The sequence below is a fragment of the Gouania willdenowi genome, chromosome 5, assembly GCF_900634775.1.
Source record: "Gouania willdenowi chromosome 5, fGouWil2.1, whole genome shotgun sequence".
NCBI lineage: Eukaryota > Metazoa > Chordata > Actinopteri > Blenniiformes > Gobiesocidae > Gouania > Gouania willdenowi.
Window position 1 is genome coordinate 23,267,522 of NC_041048.1, and position 21,922 is coordinate 23,289,443.

At 40.4% G+C, this 21,922-nt stretch overlaps 1 protein-coding gene across 1 annotated transcript in view; it reads left to right on the top strand.

Annotated features, from left to right (window-relative positions):
• foxp4 (forkhead box P4) overlaps positions 1–21,922 on the top strand; it is a 108,382-nt gene that overhangs the window by 61,136 nt on the left and 25,324 nt on the right. The window contains 5 exon segments of the mRNA XM_028445924.1: positions 10,454–10,576; positions 13,206–13,284; positions 13,287–13,360; positions 18,035–18,173; positions 20,538–20,739. Of these exon segments, the coding sequence (XP_028301725.1) occupies positions 10,454–10,576; positions 13,206–13,284; positions 13,287–13,360; positions 18,035–18,173; positions 20,538–20,739 (617 nt within the window).

Genomic DNA, 21,922 nt, shown 5'->3' on the forward strand with positions numbered 1-21,922 from the left:
TCCTCAGTGGAATGGCAACTTGACAAAAATGTGTCCAACGATCCATCAAGAGAGATAGGATAGAGAATAATTAAAAATATTGAGGTCTATCTTTTTAAATAAATAGTTTATCTGTGAAACCAGATAATTATAGAGTATTTTCTGATGTTTCTTCAGGAGAGAAAACCTTTCAGATTTTTTATTGCTATATATAATTTTAAGCAAAGGTTTTGAACTGTCAGCCTCATAGTTTAATTGCTCCGTGACCTCAGAGATAAGGACAAAATTCCACTGAAATAATGACCACTTATGATGTCTCAAAAGGGGCATTCTTTAGGTTACACTTTTGTGAATTGATATTTTTGTCTGATTGTATTGAATCAAAAGTTGTTCAATGTTTAAGGACTTTATATACAAATTTCATTTACAACTCTGACCATTTACCTCTTCCTAATCACCACACATAGCTAAATAATTGTGGAATTCTAAAGCCCTATTCGCACGCGATTAGCTTTACCTCAGGACCACATAAATAAATGACCCCCCAATGTCTGCTTTTTGTGTGGCGCATTCGCACGGGATAAACAAAGCCTGAGATTCTGCTGAAATTTACGGACATCTGAAAACGTGAAACAGTGTGCGACTTGATGTTGTAGGCTTTTGACCACAGCTCGGTGCTGTGTTGCTGCTAGCGCTAGCCAGTTGTATTAAATAAAAGGCTACAAAAAGAAAGAAAAGAGAAAAAAAAGATTCTTGCAAAGTGCAAAGCAGGATGTGATTCACCATTTGCTTCTGATATTGCTCCTTCTCTGTTTAGAAAACCAAAAGGTTTTCTAAACACTTCAATGAAACCTCCATTCTTCACCAAAAGTAAATAAACATTCGTCCCAGTGTCACGGTCTGTGTTTACCTCGTACTGAGATTGATTGAGCATATATACTGTATGCGCATGTGCATCACCGTAAATAGAATTTGCTAAAAAAATAATATAATAATTCAGTTTTTTTATTTTTTTTTCAAAGCCAACGGACACTTGATTTATTAGTTTATTGGATTAGGTTAGGTTTAGAGTTGCATGCTTGCATTTATGCTCACAATCGATCTCAGCACGAGGTAAACTCAGACCGTGCCACCAGAAACAAAACAACATCAGATCCCGCCTTATCTGTCCAAAACACAGAGATGCCTGTTCACATTGGATTAGTATTAGGGGTGTCCCGATCCGATATTGATATCAGATATCGGTCCAATATGAGTCAGAAAACGAATATCGGATTTTATCGGACTGCATCTAAAATCTAATATATATTGGTTTTTTGGATTCATTTTTTCAATATCTTCTATTATATTTTCATTATTATTATTTTATTCAATCATATTATATTCTTATTCTAAAAGGTTAACTATATGTAATCCATTGGTTTATTTTAAATGGGTCTGTTTTTTGTTTTAAATAATCAGGCCTTTTCTAACGTTCCACACTACAAAATAAGTAATAAAAGTATCATATCGACATTGGTATCAGCCAATACTCAAGGCTGCAATATCGGTATTGTATCGGAAGCGAAAAAGTTGTATCGGGACATCCTTGATAAGTATTATCACAGGACCTCCGAGTTCAGCAAAAATATAGTAGGGAATTTGCAGGGGAAATTTTTACTTGGCCGATTCGCATGGGAATAACGTCACAGACATTCTCTGCAATTATTACAAATCGCATGTGGTCCATTGGTAAAACTAATCCCGTGCGGATAGGGCTTGAGTCTAAACAGTACCAAATATGCAGTGTGAGATGTTAAGGGACGAAGAAACGACGAGGAAATTGAGACTGTGCGAGTTCACATTGATGCGTGTGTCCTGTTAAGTTGTGATGCGTAAGGATCCGCAGCCGTGAATGTTGACAAGCATTTTCACATGAATGGGGTCAAACACGGGCCGAAAGCAGAGTCAGCTGACCTGCTCCAAATTCACATTTTTTTATGAAAATGGTATAACCCTGAGATGACTCGCCTTCTCTACACACACACACACACACACACGCACGCACACACACTGCTCTTCCCCTCCTCACCTCTCTCCATCTCTGTCTTGTTTGTCTTGTTTGTTGCTGCCTGGCCTTGCTAGCCTTTTTATGCTCTCCAGGGCATCCAAGCTACATCTCTGTTGTCTGAGCTGACAGCTCGCATGGCCCCATACTTCCTGTCACACACACACACACACACACACACACACACACGGATCATAGTATAGCACACTTGTTTTTATTGACGTGTTCACTAGCAGCATCCTTTCAGTTTGTTTGCTGAAAGCCACACTCAATCAGGTGACATTTCCAAGTAGTCGTTGTAATCTTCAGTTGAATAATCATCTAAAAAGTACTGCATCTGACTCCACCGTTATAATTGGAGCAATCATCCACTGGCTATGGATACACAGAGGGAAGGACAGTGAGTGAATCCGGACATTTAATCGGGTCATTTCCAAAGGTGGCAGTCAGACTCACATCAGGCACAAAATGGCCGTCCTCAGGTTGATTCCTGCTGGGCTGCTCTCTCACATGCAAATGAGCCTCAGCCAATAATGAGATCTTTAGGAGCTTGATAATTAGATTTTTCTCTTCTCTCTGAGGGAAAACGGCGGAGACAGCCAGGGTGCGCGGGAAGACTTCTATTCGTGCTTTGACTTTTCTGAAGAAGCCTTGGTCTGTGCTGACAAGCACCCCCAACCCCCCCCCCCACCCCCAAAACCCCCCCAAGCACTACATGCCCACCTCACTTCGCACTCCCCTCACCCTCTCCCCCATCCCTCCGCCTTCCCCATCATATTTTTTGTTCTTTCTTTTAATGGAGAGGAGGATCTGAAGGGAGCGCAAAAGAAACTCTGAGATTGTATCTGTGTTTTGATTGGTTGTTCAGAGATGGTTTCTGTGTTTGGCTGTCCCTGTGTGATGGTATCAATCCACTTTGTGTGTGTGTGTGTCTCCATTCATGTGTGTCATACTTTCATGCGTCACATTGTAGGGAAACTCGACAATAGCTGAAGACTCCAGACGAGGCATTTGCAGAAAAAGATGATTGTATGCGATAAAATGGCCTTCATAGTTGTGCAAAAAATATTTTTACAAGTCATTATCTAGAAGTCAGTGGTTTTACATTAAGTGGCATTGAAAACAAATGCATTATTTTTGACAGTAAGTAATTACGTTATCTAATGAAGTTTGATTTCATGGCTTGGATGGATGGATGGGTAGATGATGGATGGATGGGATGGATTACATGATTTCTTTTGGCTCTGTTGTTGTTACGTAATCCAAATCGTAATGATTTCAGCCATGTGATTTTTGTCTGTAGGGAGTAGAAACAGATTAAACATGTAGCAAAGGCAGCCTCCAGCCCATTTGGATCGTTTCCCACTCTAGATGTGTGTTTGCTGTAGGTGTTGAACGTAATTTGACACAGTTACCTTAATTAGTTGTGGCACAAGTGCTACTGAGAGAATCAGTGGGCACACATTTGGCAGAAGGAGCAGCAATTGACGGATTACCCAGCATGATATGTAGCACGCCTCCGTGACCTGCCACGCGTTCTCTACAATGGACGCACTTGGCACACACTCATACTCCGGGTGGGCACAGGCAGACACATGCATACACCTCTTGGCAGGCCCGCCTGGCACACTTAACGCGGCAGTGTTTGGCGTGAGCACATACAGATTAATGCACGTACCTGGCTGTGGCCCTCTACGTATGTAATTGAATAGCGCAGCGTCCTGTTTTCATGTATTATGGAGGAGCTCGTTTAATTAGGAAAAAAATGAAGAAAAAAAACTCATTAGAGATATGTTAATTAGGTTGGCTCGCTGCTCTCTGGAGAAGGCTGGCACCAGCACAGTGGGATGGCACTGAGTCATATCAAGATTTTATTTCACTGTGGCCATTTTCAATCAGTTTCAACCTATTTTTTAGTGTTTTTACCATTGACAAATATCTTCACTGTCAGCTTCCTTAAAGTAAACTTACAGGTTTCTCCTAATGTTAAAAAGTGAAGCAGGGTTTAATGTCTTTTAACTGATCGACTTAAGAAGAGATGAGTGTTAGAGGCCCTGGAGCGTGCCGATCTCTTTCTCTTTTAGTTCTTCTAAGTGTTTTCCCCAAAGAGTTCTTTTTGTCCACTCAATAAAAGTGCTTAGTTGGCAATTTCTCTTATTTGGTGTATTGGGAATTGTAGCCGTGCTTGTGTATGTGGTGAGGCCCCCTATGTGCGCCTGACAGTGTGTGAAGGGTGCATGGGAGGCAGCTGAGCAGCCAGTGGATTGGCTTTGGCTCCGGGCAGAGGACTGGACAGACAGTTGAGAAGGATGGAGAGGAAAGGCTTGGGTCTGGTCACTGAAGTGTGAAACTCTTATTTTGTGATTTGAAACATGAGTGAAATCAGTAATGAAATATGGTCGATAGCGGCCTCTCACACTTCCCAATGAGTGTGTGTATGTCTGTGTGTGTTTCTGGAAACGTGTTGTCATTTTTATTCTGAGGCACTGGGGCGTTAGATGGAGGGAGGCAGTGGAGGAGAAGGAGAGAGGGTGGGGGATTATCCACTTGAACTTGCTGGTCTTTCACTGTCCGCTCTCAAGTTCTTTTTCTTTTTTTTCTCGTTTTTTGTGGGTCTTGTCAGGGTCAGCATCAGCATTTGGTATGCCTTATGCCTTACCTATGTACACTTTGTGTCTATGCAGGGTCAAAATGTTCAAGAGAAGATTCTAAACACCAACACACTTTACGGCTCACCCTGTTGTTTCATTCCAACCATTGTCAAACCCTCACATCAAATGTTTTTAAGGATTCACAGCGCTTGAATAAATGAACTTGAGTAGAACGCGTGTCAACACGTAAAGACCAAGTCAATACCAAGACCATATAAACCATGATGAGGTTAAAGAGTTAAAGAAAATTGTATATACAAGGTGTCTGCAACTCAAAGTTCTACATACAAAAATCTCTAATCCTGACAAATGTGTTCAACTAAATTATTGCACACAAAAAGCCATGTATGTATTTAAAAATCAGAATCAGAATTCCTTTAATAATCCCAGGGGGAAATTTCTTTTGTTACAGCCACTTAAGAAAACATCACAAATAAATAATAAAATGTTTAACAAGGACGGAAGAAAGAATAAACATTAAATAAGTGTATAATTAAGTAAAAGACTGTTCAAAAATAAGGATCAGATACACACACATTACAGTAGTAAAAAGAAAGTAAGATTATTATTATTATTATTATTAATAATATAATAATAATAATAATAATAATAAAATGATCCAGATATTTACAACAACAAAAAACACTGATAAGTCAAGAATATATAAAAAATAAATACGATGTCTATTTGTCAGGTGAATGAGGCCTATGGTAATTTTTCAGAGGTGTTTTTGCAGGTGTGAGGCACATAAAGGTGCCATGGAGGAAGAACAATGAGTGAGAAAATGCTTAATGTTTTAAGTCAAATTACAACATGAATTAATCAGGAACAGTTCCTAGTGTTTCTCCTTATTATAAAACTATTGAAATTTAGGAATTGCACATCAGTCAAAGTCCAGCTGAGACTGAGACAAAACCAAGACCTTCAAAATGCAAGGCCAAGGTTGGTCTCAACTACTCCAACATGCAAACATTCCTTTGTTATAAACTGACTTCTGGGTGTTGCGAGTTTGTTCGTTTATTCATTCATCTTTGGGACCTGCTTTATCTGGCGGGTTTCTATTCCAGGCTCAGATAGGGACTTGAACATGACACTAGTCGGTTGCAGGCAGTGTTCAGGTTTGCACGAGAAAACCTTTTCTTAAGCAATATTCTTAGTAAAACCTCTAAACACAAGTGCTATATGTCCTGTTTTTAATCACAGAATGTCTCGTTTGGCAGTTTTGTTTTGTCTTGTTTTCTTTTTTCCTGAAGGTGAGACTTTACACAACTTTTCAAACACAGATTAACCAAAGAAATAAAATCAAACCCTCAACATGTGCAATAGAACATTCCACTATGTCAGCACATCCTATTGTTCAAATACACAAACTGAAACATTACTCAGCAAAAAAAAAGTGCCAAACTTTGAAGCTGCGGGACGCTCGTATCATCCCCAACCCCACCTGGCTTCGCTCATCAGTTCCCCCCAGAGTAATGTGGCCCCTGGCCCTGCTGCAGATTAGCTGGAGGAGGGGTACTCGGCACACACAATGAGGCCCTTTTATTATCAGTAAAGGCCCTGGTCCTGAGCTCCAAACAACCCTCTCAGCACAGTAGGCACTCTTATTTTCCTCCTTTCACTCAAATACTTTTTTTCTTCTGCTATTCTTTTGGCTCTCTTTGTCCCCCCCCCCCCCCCCTGCCCTTATTTCCCAGCATGATGAGCACAGGCAGGCAGTTCACTCGAGGGACTAAGAGATGGATGGAGTGATAGTGATGATAACTAGTAAACAAATCCCCTGAACCAACAACAGCGGTGGAGTCAGGGTTCTGCACATTTAGACTAAATCTAAACAGTGTCTGAGGTTTTGAAAATATCTCTTGCTAGTTGTTATATTCCATGTGTGTGTGCACCTGTTAGTGTGTGTGTCAGAGAAGGGGGGGGAGCAGGAGGGGTAACAGAGAGACAGCAGTCCTTTTACAGGGTGAGGTGGTAATGTTCAGTGACAAGGATAAACAGTGCTGGGGTTTGCTCCTACCATGGGGGGGGGGGGGGGAGAGAGGTCTGTGTCAGCCTCTCTCTCTTCCTCCTGCTCTCTACTTGTCATTTTTTCAATTATCCCTCTCTCCTGTGTGTCCCCGTAGACCCAGAGGCAGGACCTGCATCGTTTACACCGGGGGCTTGTTTAGAATCTCCTCTCTCTCTCACACACACACACACACACACACACACACACGCACACACACACGTTTGGGGTACTCTCAAGAGATTAGGATGTGTAATAACCGACTCATAACACATCTGAGGAGTTCCATTGCATTGACTTTGATACAGACAAAGACATTGAACATTTATGTCCATGTTGACATGTAGGTGTAAAGTCTTATCGCAGCTCGTTTCTAACAAACACCAACTTTGTGCCGAGCTGCTCCGGCTGTATGTCCCAGTAGCTGTAGCATCGGAGGGCCTTCCCTCTTCAAGTGGTTTCATGTGAAACAGAAAGTGGTGAAAGGCTTTCCTCCTTGTTAAAATAAAAACTCATCAAGGGAGGAGGAAAGGGGATGAAGCCTCATTGAAATGCAAGTACCATTCCCCTATTTCTCTCTCTTCACTCCTCTGGGACTTCATGCCTTTCTCCTCCTTCTCCTTCCCCATCTTTGGAGCCCTCCCCTGCTTCCCCTCTCTCCTTTGTTAATCAGTTAAACTCCCTCTTCAAACAACCCCTCTAATTACTCCTCCACTCTCTGTAAACGACAAGGCTGTCTCCTGCTTCTCCTCTTCACCCTCCTATCCTTCCCCCCAGCTCCCTCTCTCCATGGCAGGGGCTGACCTCTGTCAGCCAGCCGACCCCTCGGCACTGTGTGTCTGTTTCTGTGTCTATGTTGGTCTAGTAATGACTGATTCTTCCATTGTAATGATTGGGTCTTTGGTTTGTCAATTCAAATAACGGAAATTATATTTGCTGCATTTTATCAAACCAAAATTCATTAACATCCATACCTGTGTGAGCACAATGGTGATCACAGCTCCAAACTCAAGGTCAGGCATTTCTCTTCTTAAATCTGTGTAGCATTTCTCTTTCTTTAGCATTCCCACATTTTTCTCCACATTTCCAATCCTGACTCCAAATTCATCTTATTTATTTTCTTTCACGTTTCAATGGTACCTCAACCCCTCCCCCCCCCCCCCCCCCCCCGCCCCCTCCTTCCTGCTCGTCTCTTGCAACTTACTTTCCCTTCAGCTTCACCTCCTTCCAACTAATCTACAGTGCATCTCTCCCTTTTAAATTAACATGCAACGTGAAAAAATGGACGACAACGGAAAAAAAAATTAAATGCATTTAATAAATGGCTGACTTCAAATCGCCCAGGTTTTCAGACTCTTTCTATTCACAATCCAATGAAAGGGGAGAAATCATTCACCAGGAGAGACAAAGCCGAATGAAAATATAATTCTGCATGTGAGGCGCTTTTGTCCTGGCCCGTCAAATCGCTAATGGCGAGGCTTTTGTTTTGTGGCGGTGCTCTCAAGCTGACGGTGTCGTATGGTGGTGGCGTAGCATGCCCCATAATAACCACGCTTTGTGATATTAGATTATAGGGCAATTAATGGCGTCAAGCCTTAACTACTCAGCATTCAGCCTGACACACTCTCATACATGCACACTCAAAGTTTCAGTCTTTAACACGTGCACACACATATATCTACACTTGCACACAGGCATGCGTACTTAGCATCAGAGCATCAGGCATATATCTCCAGTAATTATTATGCTTTTGACTTGAAAAAAATGTTGATGTGTATAAAATAGAATGTATGAGTTGTCAGGGAGGAAGAATGGGATGCACAAAAGCAATTAATTACAGCTTTTCATTTGGTAGCTTAGAGTGACAAGGCCCAGCGGCGGGGGCAAGCTGGCATGACGCCTAGTGGCAACCATCACCACCCCCATCTTACTCACTGTTCCACCTCTCCCATTCTTTCTTTATGTTCTTTTACAAACGGCTATAACACCATTGTCCCTTTCCCCTCTTACAGCTCCAACACATGCTTGGACTACATTAATCGCATCCACATATCCCTTCAAAACTATTCTGTAATGCCCAATCCCAAACCTGTGTTTTCCCTACCCTTGTACCTCTTCTGCGATCCAATCTTTACCCAACAGAGCCTCATTTTATAGAAACAGATTGTAAACAAAGTGAAACAGCATAGAACCACTTATCCAACCACTGCAATAAAGTGGATCTATCAAAAGTTAGTTATTGAACATTAAAAGAAAAAAAAAAAAAGAAAGAAAGAAAAAGTAATTTTGGTGGTGTTCAATGTAAAAAAAAACAACAGCAGGTAAACCAGCAACCATTGTAGTAAAATCTCCAACATTACTGCTCAGGACCTCTTTAGCACATGCAGGTCACTTCAGGGTCACGTCCAAAATAAATCTGAATTGTGCATTAAGACCTGTTGTCTTAATGTGGCCTTAGAAGTGAACGGGGATGTATGACTGACCCACGACAAATGCCTGGTACTTTTTGGGGAGAAATTGGTAACAAAATAAAAAGCCCAACAAAAAATGAATGAGGTAATCTGTATAGGGACTGATTTGCAAAATAGTACCAATCATGGTCTTTTTTTTTACATTGAATTTTTTGGTGCAAGCTCGCCAACTCTTGTCACCATCCCTCCTGTGCTCTGAGGTGGTGAACACATAGAGCTGTTGCATTGTCTCCCTTAACATCATAGTTGTAATAAAATGAGCTATCATATGTTAACAGGCAGGATGAGACATGAAGACTGTTTGTATTGTAGTATGATTTATTGATAGGGAAACACAATCCTTTTGCCTTTTTTCCAGGGAGAAGATGTCAGCTCCCTGGCCCCCTTTCTTCTCTCTTTAGGCACATCAGTGTCTTCACTGCTTGGCCCTTGTATTCCTCTTATTAACAGTTACATTCATTTTTTTTTTACTCTTACTGATATTGAACACAAAAGTGCTTCGTCAGCTTTGTCATTGTTGATGCATTTTATTTTGTTTCGTGTCTTCATTCATGCCATCACTTTTTGTTTTGAGTAAAGTGATGAATTTCCCCTCAGTTATTGTTTGTTATCAGGTTCGCAACTGATGCACATCTCCTTTTTTATATTTATAACTCAGTTGTGCCCACACATTTGCAGAAGCTCTCCCAGTTCTCCCACTTTCTCTTTCTGTAGCCGTCTGCAGCTCTATCTACGGAGATATTCATCTCATCAGATATCCACTTTGTTGTTCCTTTCCTGTTAGTCAGGCTTAACTGTTTGGAAAGAGAATTGGAGGCAGTCGTAATCATCTGTTTATAAAAGCCGATAAGGTTTTTGTATTTCATTGGGAGAGTATCTATCGTTCCTTTTATCTCCCAACTGTTGCTACAGAAAATGACTCAAACAGTGGCTGCTTTATGCAGAGAGGTGTCAACGTTTGTGTGTGTGTGTGTGTGTGTCTATTTTCTTTTCTGATGTTGCCAGCTTTTCTTAGTGGTGACAGACAACAGAATAAAATAAAACACACAGCTCTTACTCACTATTCTACACACACAAGCTCAGTGCATAACCTTTATACAGCTTGTTTGTTTTGAGTTGAGCATTTCGTTTCAGGCACAGTCTTGTTTAAAGCTTCTTATGCGGCTTGAGTCTTTTCACACAAGGCTTAACACACTGACTGAGTAGTCCTACTTTTTAATGCTAATGTATATGTGTGTGTGTGTGTGTGTGTGTGTGAGGAATTCAAATTGTGCCATTGTTGTTGTGCTGTCCTCAGGTGCCTGTGTCCATGGCAATGATGAGTCCACAAATGATCACTCCTCAGCAGATGCAACAGATCCTGTCCCCCCCTCAGCTCCAGGCCCTGCTCCAACAACAGCAAGCTTTAATGCTGCAGCAGGTAAAATGTGCACACATTCTCACACATACCTGTGCCTCTGCTCTATTTGGACTCAGTCCCGGCCAGATTGTCATGTTTTGATGCATCTTTTGTAGAGTGCTCTGACACACACAGGGTGTGATTGTAACCTATTCACTGCGCTAAGAACATTTGAAAAGAAATACACGTCCAGAAGACACAATGTCATTTTGAATGCTTATCTAAAGCATTATTTTGTGTTCATGCACCCACCTGCACATGCACACACCTATACTCGCAGTCATGTGCTTTTGTAGCACCAGTGAGTGAATCACTGTCGATTCACAACTTTGTCTTAGTGCCCTGCAGGGAATGAAAGAGTTGCCATGTCTACACAAACCAATAAACACTCTCTGCTTCTTTAAAGGTTTGTCTAATACTCATTCCTGCCAAGCCGTGACCTCCGTAAAACACAAGGAAATACACACACGGCATAATGTAAAAGCAACGAAGTTGACTTTTACCACTGAGGCGAATAGAGAAGAAATCTAGAAAATGTCTAGAAAACACACGCACACACACTCAGGCAAGGCCAGGGCATACAGTTGATTTAATAAGGAGTGGTAGCTTTAGGCGAGTATAAATTGCAACGGGAACATCTGACAACACGTATCATAATGAAAATGTGAAATGTGCTGGCTTTCTGAAAACAGACATGCAGATGGTTAAGAACCTCTTCACCAGCTCTTTTTTCATTGAGGGGGGGTAAAAAGGATGAGGCAGAGGAGTTGATAATGCACACTCACTCACAGTATGGCTAATAAAACCACTGACTTTAACATTGCTCTCCCACTTAATTAACCACAGTATGGACTGCGCTCTTAGTTTATATCTGCAAATTCAGGCACTTTTGCACTCACACACACACAGAAAACAATCAACCAACATATCACTCACTAGAGCATTAAATTTCATATCCCCATGGCAATGGTGCATTGGGTAAGAGCGTGTATGTTTTACAGCCTGCTGCTATCAAGCAGTTGTGTGTGTTTGCATAGGCACCATTTTGTGGATGTTCATGTGTGTTTGCGTGGGTGCCGTAACCTTTAAGTTTCCTCTAACCTTTACTTATGCTACAGCTGCTCTGCCCGTCTTTCTTAGCGTGTTCACTAAAGTCAAGGTCATGGTAATAGGCTAGAGAGGTGAGTGCATCACTTACACATACTCTTAATGCACAGAGCCACTGAATCAAATCATTAAAAAGACCTTAATTATCACTTAATTATTCCCTCAACCTACCACTCTTCAGCCAAGTGTTTGTGTGTGCGTGCGTGCGTGCGTGTGTGGTGTGTGTCTGTGTGCGTGCTTGCATATGCATTTGTCTGTGTGATTAGGAGGCGATCAGGCCTAGTGACGCGGAAAAGAGATTAACTCTGCCTAAGGAGCGATAAAACAAGAAGAAAGACAGATGGGGGGGGGGTGAAAGAACAAGCAGCCAGAGAAATGAGGTCTGCAGCAAAGAAAAATTTAAAACATGAAGGCACTTTATGGTGAGACAGCCGGGGGAAGAAAAAAAAATGAATGCAAAATAAAAATCACCAAGGGTTACTTCAGAATCAGCCAATGTAAAGTAGTCATTGATGGGGAGCAGTGTGTGGTTAGGATGGGCAGTGGGGTGTAGTCTGCCTCACTGTGAGGTCAGACGGATGAGAGACTGAAGCAACTGCTGCGCTGTGAAGTCATTCTCTGCTGAAAAGCTTCTTTGAACGTTTGACGCACCATGAAACAAAGACAAACTGCGGACGGACACATGTACAAGCTGTTCTCAAGAGAAACCCCCAACACCCCCCCCCCACACACACACACACACACACACACACACACACGCAAAGACTAACACATACTGTGGTCAGTGTGTGTTTCCTCTCCCCACAGCCAGATTGCTATCTTAATGGAACTTCCTGAGTAAATTAATAATTTACCAACTCAAACAAATAGGCAAGCTTTGTCCAGGGAGAGGAGGGTATGTGTGTGTGTGTGTGTGTGTGTGTGGTAAATTATATTTTGTTTTTGTGCATTCTCAAACTTTATCACTTTCTAAAGTACAGATCTCTCATTTCAGGTTGTTTTTTGTGCACAAACGCTAAATTATATCATTACTATTAGATCAAATTATAGTTATTGCCTTATAGATCAATGGATCAAGCATTTTTGACTCCAAAAAGAAAGAAAAAAACGGTAAAAATTGCAGCTCCAAAGTTTGTTTTGATCTTTACTTTACTTTCGCGCATTGCATTGTGGGATGTGGAGTCCTGTGAATAGATGCACAGAAGTGTTTTTACTTCATTCACAGTGAATTCTTGTGTTTTTCGTCAGACAAGGACGATAGCTTGGTATAAAGTGTTAACACTTTTATGCAGATGTCTCCTCAGCTCAACATCCCACAATGCAATGCACGGACATGTCAACAAATGGCCGTTGACGTTGGAGATTTCAAACTTTGAATCAAAGTTGGAGCAATTTTAACCTTTCGCATCTTTTCTTCAAAAAATGGTCTTCGATGTATTGATCAATAAGGCCTACAGTATGGATTCATGGGTGTTGTGACTCGTTCACCTATGTTTCTGCGCACCCTCCTTCTCTTTCTAACCCTGCTTATGTCTGCCTCTAGTTACAGGAGTACTATAAGAAGCAGCAGGAGCAGTTACATCTTCAGCTTCTAACTCAGCAACAGCAACAACAACAGCAGCAGCACAACAGCAGCAGCAACAACAGCAGCAGCAACAGCAGCAGCAGCAACAGGCTGGAAAGCAAGCTGCCAAAGAGGTGACTTAGAACAAGGTCACTCATGTTCAGCTCATGTGTGCCATGAAGTACACAAGTACCCTTAAATACAATAGCGTGGTTGACGTGGGAGAACGCTAAAAGACAGAAAACATGTAGTGTATGATATATAAAGATCATAAAACATATGCACAACCAACATTAGTTCCTTCTGTTCTCAGGCTCAGAACAAGATTTAGCGGCCCTGTGTTTTCAGAGTCTCCAGCAGCCTGTCATGTTTAGGCAGTGATGTATTGCTGTGCTGTTCCTTGTGCTGCTCTGCCAAAGCTCTAAGGCTGAGGTGAAATCTCTCAGTGAGCGGGTTATGCTTCTCCTTTAATTGTAAATTAACCCTAACATCCCTGGTAAAATCACTTCATCACTGTCTCCCTCAGAGATACATGGTGTCAATGTACACAGCACTGTAGGCGGATATCAGTGGATCATATTATAACGTACCAGAGGGATTATGAATAGATCCAAAAAGGTTATTACTTTAAACTGTGTGCATGCATTATTACTTATAATGCATTATGTCCTAAACACAGAGATGAAAACAGGCTCATGTTGAAAGCCCTCATAAGGCTTACTGCATCTACCGCAGGAAATGACACGTCTTCCTCTCCTGCCACCCCCTCCTTCAAAACAAATGTGTGACACTCCCCCTGCCCTAAAAACCCCTCATCAACGGAGGTCAACCAGTCCCACCATGACCAAAGGAAACCAGTTGTGCTCAGCTTGCATGTTGAGACCGTGTCTGAATCGTTTTCCCTTTCTCGCTCCAATTCGCGCTGTCCTACTTTTCAGGTTTGTCGTACTGTAACAACAAGACAAGTGCAAACACTGGTCCTTCAGCTACACACATGCATGTGGGAGGGAGTGACAGAGGCTTTATATGTGATGGTTTACTGCACAAACACATACACCGAAGACGTATAACTCTCCATAGAGGTGCATGCAAGTAATGTCACTAAGCCATAACCAACAATTGAGTTTTTTAAACAAAACTCACAACTTCGACACTGTTTTGTCACTTTGTCTATTTCTCCTGGAAGACCGGGCCTGTCAAATATTGTGAATGGGAACCTATTCCAAATTCACGCTGATCTTTTTCAAATTGCCAGTTAGCTGTAGCAAAATAAATCAGGTATTTTGTACCTGTAGAGCAACAGGAGAGATGCTAACAAATGAAAGTGAATTTCCGATGTCAGCAAAGATCTGGGATCAGATTTTTGACCAGCATTTAAAATCTTAGTTCCAGCACTTCCATCGTGCAGCTGACACAACAAATTACTGACCGTAAAAAAAATAACTGAATAGAACTTGAATTAATTTGCAATGTAAAATTACAATTTAAAAGAAACATATATGTATATATTTCTTTTAAATATATATATATAAAAACTAATAGTTTTTATTAGTTTTAAGGGTTTTTTTCAGGGTCATATATATATATTTTTTTTTTCTTTCTATTAAATTGTAGAATATTGTTGTTAATATTAAACCAGTGGTTATTTTAAACTATATTGACAAACATGTTGGGAGATAAAAACCCTGAAAGACCTTGTCTGATTAAATGAAAACTCAACTTAACATACTGTTCAAAAGGAAGACAAAATGAATCTCGCTGGAATTAATAAAAATGTAATTTTTACTATACTTCTTATTAATTTTATTATTGTTATTTTTCAGTCTTTTCTAATTTATTTGTATTTTTTCATTTGATCGTAGAATTTTCTTATGTTCCAGGTTAAAATGTATGTAACCATAGGTTAGTAATAGATGGGTCTGTTGTTCTCATAACTATTGTTGCTGACTATTGTTCTCTCAGTAATATCACGTGATCAAGCCTTTTCTAACATTCCACACTACTAAATAAGTAATGTAAGTGTGTATGATCAGATTAATATCAGTATCGGCCAAATACTCAGAGCTGAAACATGGGGATCGTATCCGTAATAACAACCGTAACTTTATGTAAAACCTGTGGAGTGACAAAAAGTTTTTGTTCTTCCCTTTTTGGTGCATTTTGGACTGGTCAGGAGTCAGCTTAATGAAGTGACTCTGACCGTCATAGGAGGTGCATGCCTGTGTGTGTGAGTGTGTGCGTGCGCGTGTGTGAGTGTCCCCTTCATGTGTGTGACGTGACTGGCAGGCTCAGACAGTGTGTGATGTGCTCATAAATCACATTGACAGCCTGTTACTGCGCTAGCTTTGGCCACTCAGCCAAAGCTAATGTAAACAGAACACCGACACACATCCGTGCCGTGCACGCACACACACACACACACACACACATTGTGTTTTTGAAGAACTATAGCCATATCTCAGGAGGGAATTGGAGACAGAGGAGGGAGTGGAAAAAATAAAATAGACAGACAAGTAGAAAAGAAGGGGGGAGAGGGCAGGAGAGAAGGAGGCAGCAGTTCAGTCAGGACATTCTGATCTCGATAAACCATTTATTGCAACTAATGAGATTTTGGCAAATCACTTCAAAGACTGAGCTATGTAGGCATGACACAGATTTCACTGCCTAGACCTTTTTTCCTAATCTGGAAACTGTAGATTAAAAATGCAGGGAAAGGTCAGGAGGACTGGAACAACTGGACAGGATGACGCAGCACGTGATGGGTCTCCAGACTATTGCCCTTGTGTTAAGTAATAATAGGCTAATAAACTAAACCTTTGGAAAGATTTCACCTGGAATGAGAAAGTAGGCTTGTAAAACATGAGATTTGAAACCTGTGATATCATTAATCATTGGTAAAAACAAGACAATATACAGTGGATACCTCCATTAATCAGGTCTCTACCATTATTCCAAACAAGTAACCATGAAATGATGACTGTGCAACTCCCTCCAAAACACAAACAACCACAGTTTTCCTCCCCAGGCACCGAGTGAAAGAAGAAATGACATGTTCTGTTAGGGATGGGCAAAAAATCCATTTAATCGATTAATCAAATTTGTGGATAAAACCGATTTTTACTTTACAAATTCGAGTTTAAAAAATAAAAAATAAATATTTGTTTTTATTTTTACTTCCACCACAGTTATTTTTTACTTTTTGCGTTCCGATGTGAGCCAGCTCTCTATTTATATGTGTTAACCCTTTAAGTAGCTGTATGTGTGCCACAGGCATGTTTAATTTTTTATTCACACTATGCTGAGATGCTAAGGGAAGAGTTTATTATTTTATTTAATTGTAATGTTATACATTATAAAATATGTAGTTATGTGATTTCTTAATCAGAAAATTTAAGCTACTGTGAAGTTGCTGTTGCGCTTTTGCTTAAACCTGGGTTAAAGCTTGAAATAGTTGAATGATAGAGCCTCATTTACTGTTTATTTTGGGATTGTTTTATAAATTTTAACTCTTGAGGACAATCACAGCAATATATATATATATGACAATATATCTGATGTCTGCAGTCATTTTTAAGTGCATAAAATAAAAAAAATTGAATCAAAACTCAAATTTTTCTTTAAAAAATCAGAGACTTTTTTTTTCGGTAAAATCACCCAGCCCTAAGTTCTGTAGAATTTCCGAGTACCGCACACACACACACGCACACACACACACAGACCGTTAGGGAAGTTACACTCAGACATCCCTCAGACTCTTTTCCATTTGTGTAGATCTAAAGAATGATCACACCTTAACACTGGGACCTCTACCTTCAAAACCATCTGCATCTCATATTTTAATTCTTCACATTTTTCAAACCATAATCCACCTATCCATTTTATGTTGACATAACATCCTTTATGTCTAATAATTAAGGATGTTGAATATTAGCTTTTTTTTTTCCGATATCCAATATGCAGATATTGTCTTACACTTAATTTTCGACTTCCAATATTTAACGATAGTGATATATGAATAGATCCTGATCCCACCAACGGAATTTTAGGTCTCATGATAGATATCTGCTAGGTTGAGGCTACTCTTAAAGGTCCCATATCATGCTATTTTTCACCCATCTCCATTTTGTTCTAAGAACCCCAAAAACATAGTATTTGAGGTTTATTTTTCCAAACTCGCCTGTTTTCCAGAGTTTTAGCCTCTGAAAAGTCACTTTCTGAGCAGATTTGCGTCCCACTTATGCGTATTCATGAGTGGGCGTGTCTATAGACGGGACACTGACTTCCCCCTCCCTGCACGGTGACGTAGGGCCAGAGGATGGCTAAAAGTTAATTTAGCGTAACATGGGCCCTTTAATGTGTTGCCCAGCCTACTACTGGATGTTTTCCATAAAAAACATCATCTATGCAAAACAAGAATACTTATTCATTCAACTTAGTGATAGAAAAAAATCGCAGCATGTATTGGGTTTTCAATATCGGTGGAAAAACCAATACCAATGTTAACCGATATCACATCTTATGGCTATTATCAGACAATAATATCGTGGGCTGATATTATCGCCATCTCTACTAATAATGTGTCCAAATCAATAGTTATATACATTGAGAGCAAACAGTGGACTTCCCTTTTTGGAATAAGATATAAAGCAGATTTATGGCCAACTTGATTTAAATTCCTCATTTATTTTCCGACCAAATATATTAAAAAAGAAGAAGAAAAACAAAGCCATTAAAAAAAGAAGTTTTGTTGAGTGCGACAGAACGCACTGACTAACTCCACCTCTCTGTGTCTGTGTTGTGACCAACAGCAGTTAGGCAGTAAGCAGCTGGCCTTCCAGCAGCAGCTGATCCAGATGCAGCAGCTTCAGCAGCAGCACATCCTGAACCTCCAGAGACAAGGCCTGGTCCCCCTGCAGCCCACTGCTACCATGCAGTCTCTACAGCAAGGTGCGTGATCCTGAACAGAGCTCTACCTCACAACACGGGCATGAAAGCTGCTTGCACAATGCTGGTACACACACACACACACACACACAGGCCTGCAGCCAGTACTGTCTGTGTGGAGCCTGTTAAGTTAATCAGCCTATAAAAAGATAAAAGGAAGCGTGATTGGTGGGTTTGTGGAAAGTAATCATTGATAATAGGTAAAATATGCCACTAAGCCCCCTGCTTAGAGATATATTGTGCATGTGCTGTGGTAAAACTAACCAGACACAGAAACATAATATTGCTGTTGCTTTGCTCACAAAGCTGTTTCTTTCTGCTTCTATTTGTCAACTTCTTTTATAGTCTTATTTTGTCAGCAGAGTTTCAGGATGATAAATATTAACCGGCCTGTTGTCACTGAACATGTGTGTGTGGATATATAAAATATTTCTAGGGTTCCAGAGTGGGATGTTGCCACTGTTGACCAAACAGACACTCAAACTGAGCTCAAAAAGTTTACAATTGAACTACAATGAACATTTTTTGAACGTATTTACTGTATAAGAAATAATCCACAAAACCTTTGAATCTAGAAGAGATGTTGTATGTGTGTGCTTACACAGTGGGTCCAAGTGTAAAGTGGATTTGTCGAGTGTCCGGCCTTCGTACTCCTTCTTTCTCTCTTTCCCCGTATCAAACTGGAATTTCCCTGCAGTGTAAAAGAGCTGCTCCATTGTGACGGCTCAGCCAGGCATGAGCTCCAGCATTCCTCTGGGCAGCCATGCTGCACAAACACACAAACACTAACGCATAAACACTTGCACCTACCACACAAGATGCACACACTGCTGCCCCGCCTCAGGGAGCTGTTGTGTAGGTGATATGAGGGGGGTCCCCCTGGGCTTTGTGTTTATTCCTGCCATAGCAGCAAAAGTAAGCATTTAGTACAGTGTTTCTCAAAATGGGGTATGTGTACCACTTGGGTACGCGGGTGGCACTACAGGGCGTACTTCAGAGGGAGAGAGTGGGAAATAAACAAATAAAAGCATTACAAATATAGTGTTTTATTTTGTTTATTTTCAGTTAAAAATTATTAGAATAATGATGATGGAAATGATCTTGATTAGAGCATGAACTGAAAATACAGGGGTGAACCTGGAAACTGTAGAGATAATTCTATTTAGTAGGCAATAAATCCTGTTTCATTCCATTTATTTTAAAAATTAGATACTTTAAAATGTGTGTTATCACTCATTCAGTCATTATAGAGGTTTTTTTCACAGTACTCTGAGCAAAATGTAGTCGGCCAAAAGGGGTACTTGGATTAAAGAAAAAAAAAAGGGGGGATCCCTCAAGCCAAAAAAGTTTGAGAACCACCGATTTAGTAGATGTCTCTGCTCACCTTAGGCACACAATGGTTTGTTTGTGGGAAAAAAGAAAGAAAGAAGTTAACATGCACTTTTTAATCATCTGTTCTTCATTTTTAGCGGTTAGTTAAATGAATTTATAGTCTAAATACTGAATACTATTCTAAATACAATTAGAGCAGGTTTATTAACAAATGTAACCCCAATCTATACACACAATGCTCTGATTTATTTAACACACGCAGCCGTGTTTTACTGCTTCACACACTTTCCCTCTCTGTGTGTATCCGCAGGTTGGTTTTGTCTGTTTGGATAATGGGTGCAAGCACACTCATATACGCAAAAAAAATTATGCACACGCCACCTAATTTTTCCAGAGTGAGAACTTTGTTTTGGCGGGACCGCAGAAGAATGCAGACAAAGCAGACATAATATTTGGATTGCAGCAAGGTCTCTACGCATATGTGCAGATTGAGAGAAAGAGAGGTGTGTGTGTGCGCTTGTGTGTGTGTGTGTGTGTGTGTGCGTGTGTGTGTGTGTGTGTGTGTGTGTGTGTGTTGGAGTCGACTGTGCATTTTAGGCGTCTCTCTCACTATGAAATTGGAGCAGAAAAAACAAAGCTTGGACTGGGGGGAGCTTAAAGTGGGCACCCACCCTGCAGGCATTTAGGTAGCTGATGATGAATAGTGGTCGAATAGAAACTCTGCACATGTGCACTCTCTCTCTCTCTCTCACACACATATACACACACACACACTTGCAGAATCTAAGTTTTTGGCTTTTACAGTGCCTTAACCACTCATCTTAACCACAGTGTGTTTTATGTGGATCAGAGTAATTAGTTACAGCTATCTTTGACACCAGTCTTTAAGTGCATCTATGTGGGTGGCATTTGATTTATATCAGACTGTTTTTTGTTATAGTCTTTCCTGAAATTAGTGAAAGTTTGTTGTTAGAATTAAAATGCAATCATCAGAGCAAGATGACTCTAATTTTATACCATCTTCTCTCTTTCCAGCGATGTGTCCGTCAGACCTCCAGCAGCTGTGGAAGGAAGTGTCAGGTGTGCAGAGCAGTGACGAGGCCCTGAAACAGGCCGAGGGCCTGGACTTGAGCACCAACAGCTCTAACTCTACCTCAGCCTTCCCCAAAGCAGCCAGTGCTCACATTCCACTACACAGCCTGCCCAACGGACAGAGCCACACCCCAAAGAGAGAAAGGTGACAACTTTAGCTTTTTTCTTCTGACTTTGACTTATATCCTCTGAAACCTAGGTTCCCTGAGTGGGGTACATGTACCCCTAGGGGTACGAAATGGCACTACAGGGGGTACTTGAGAGAGAGGAAAATGAGCAAATGAAAGCATTGAAAAAAATGTTTATTTTTAGTTAAAAAAAAAATTATAATCACACTAAATATTACCAGCAACTCACTAAACAACAATAAAAACAGACAAAATAAGAGAAAAATATACTGAATATTAGAAAGAACAGACAAACATCAACAAAATACACAAAATGGCACCAAAAACACACGCACACCAAGTGAGAAAAATACTTACTATTATCAGCACCACACAAAACGACAGCAAAGGCACACGAAATGAATAAAAATACACAAGATCACTCCAAATACACAAAATAACAGAGAAAACATAGAAAACGACATAAGAAACAACCAAATGACACAAAAAAAAAGAAAAAAAAAAACACACACACTGAGAGAGAATAATTTAATATTACCATTAACACACAAAAATCACAACCAAAACACACAAAATAAGAGAAAAATATACTGAATAATAAAAAAAATGAACAGACAAACAACAATCTAAAATACATAAAATGACGCAAAAACACACAAAAGATGATAGAAATGATCTTGATTAGATCATGAACTGAAAATACAAGGATCAGGTGGGAGATGACCACAAATGGTCAAAACTATTGAATTAATCCATTATGGAGACACTAAATACTGTTCATTCATTTATTAACAAAATGGGAATCTATAAAATGTGTGTTATCACTCATTCATTCCATCATTATGCTCTATAGTTGATTTTTCACAGAATTCCATGCAAAATGTAGTAGTCGGACAGAAGGGGATACTTGGATTCAAAAGTAAGCGAAAGGGGTACTTAAGCCAAAAAAGTTTGAGAACCACTGCTCTAAAAGTTGAAAGGTTACCCCCCTACACCCCCAGCCACCCCACACACACACACACACACACACACACACACACACACACACACACACACCTGATTCAGTCGTCTTTATATTTTCAAGAGCTCAGCTGCTTTGCTGTGCCTTTTTTTTTTTTTTTTTTTAACAACACAGGGAGGAAACATGCACATGCAGCATATCACACATCACCAGCGTGTAAACGCCTCAGTTCATTTGAT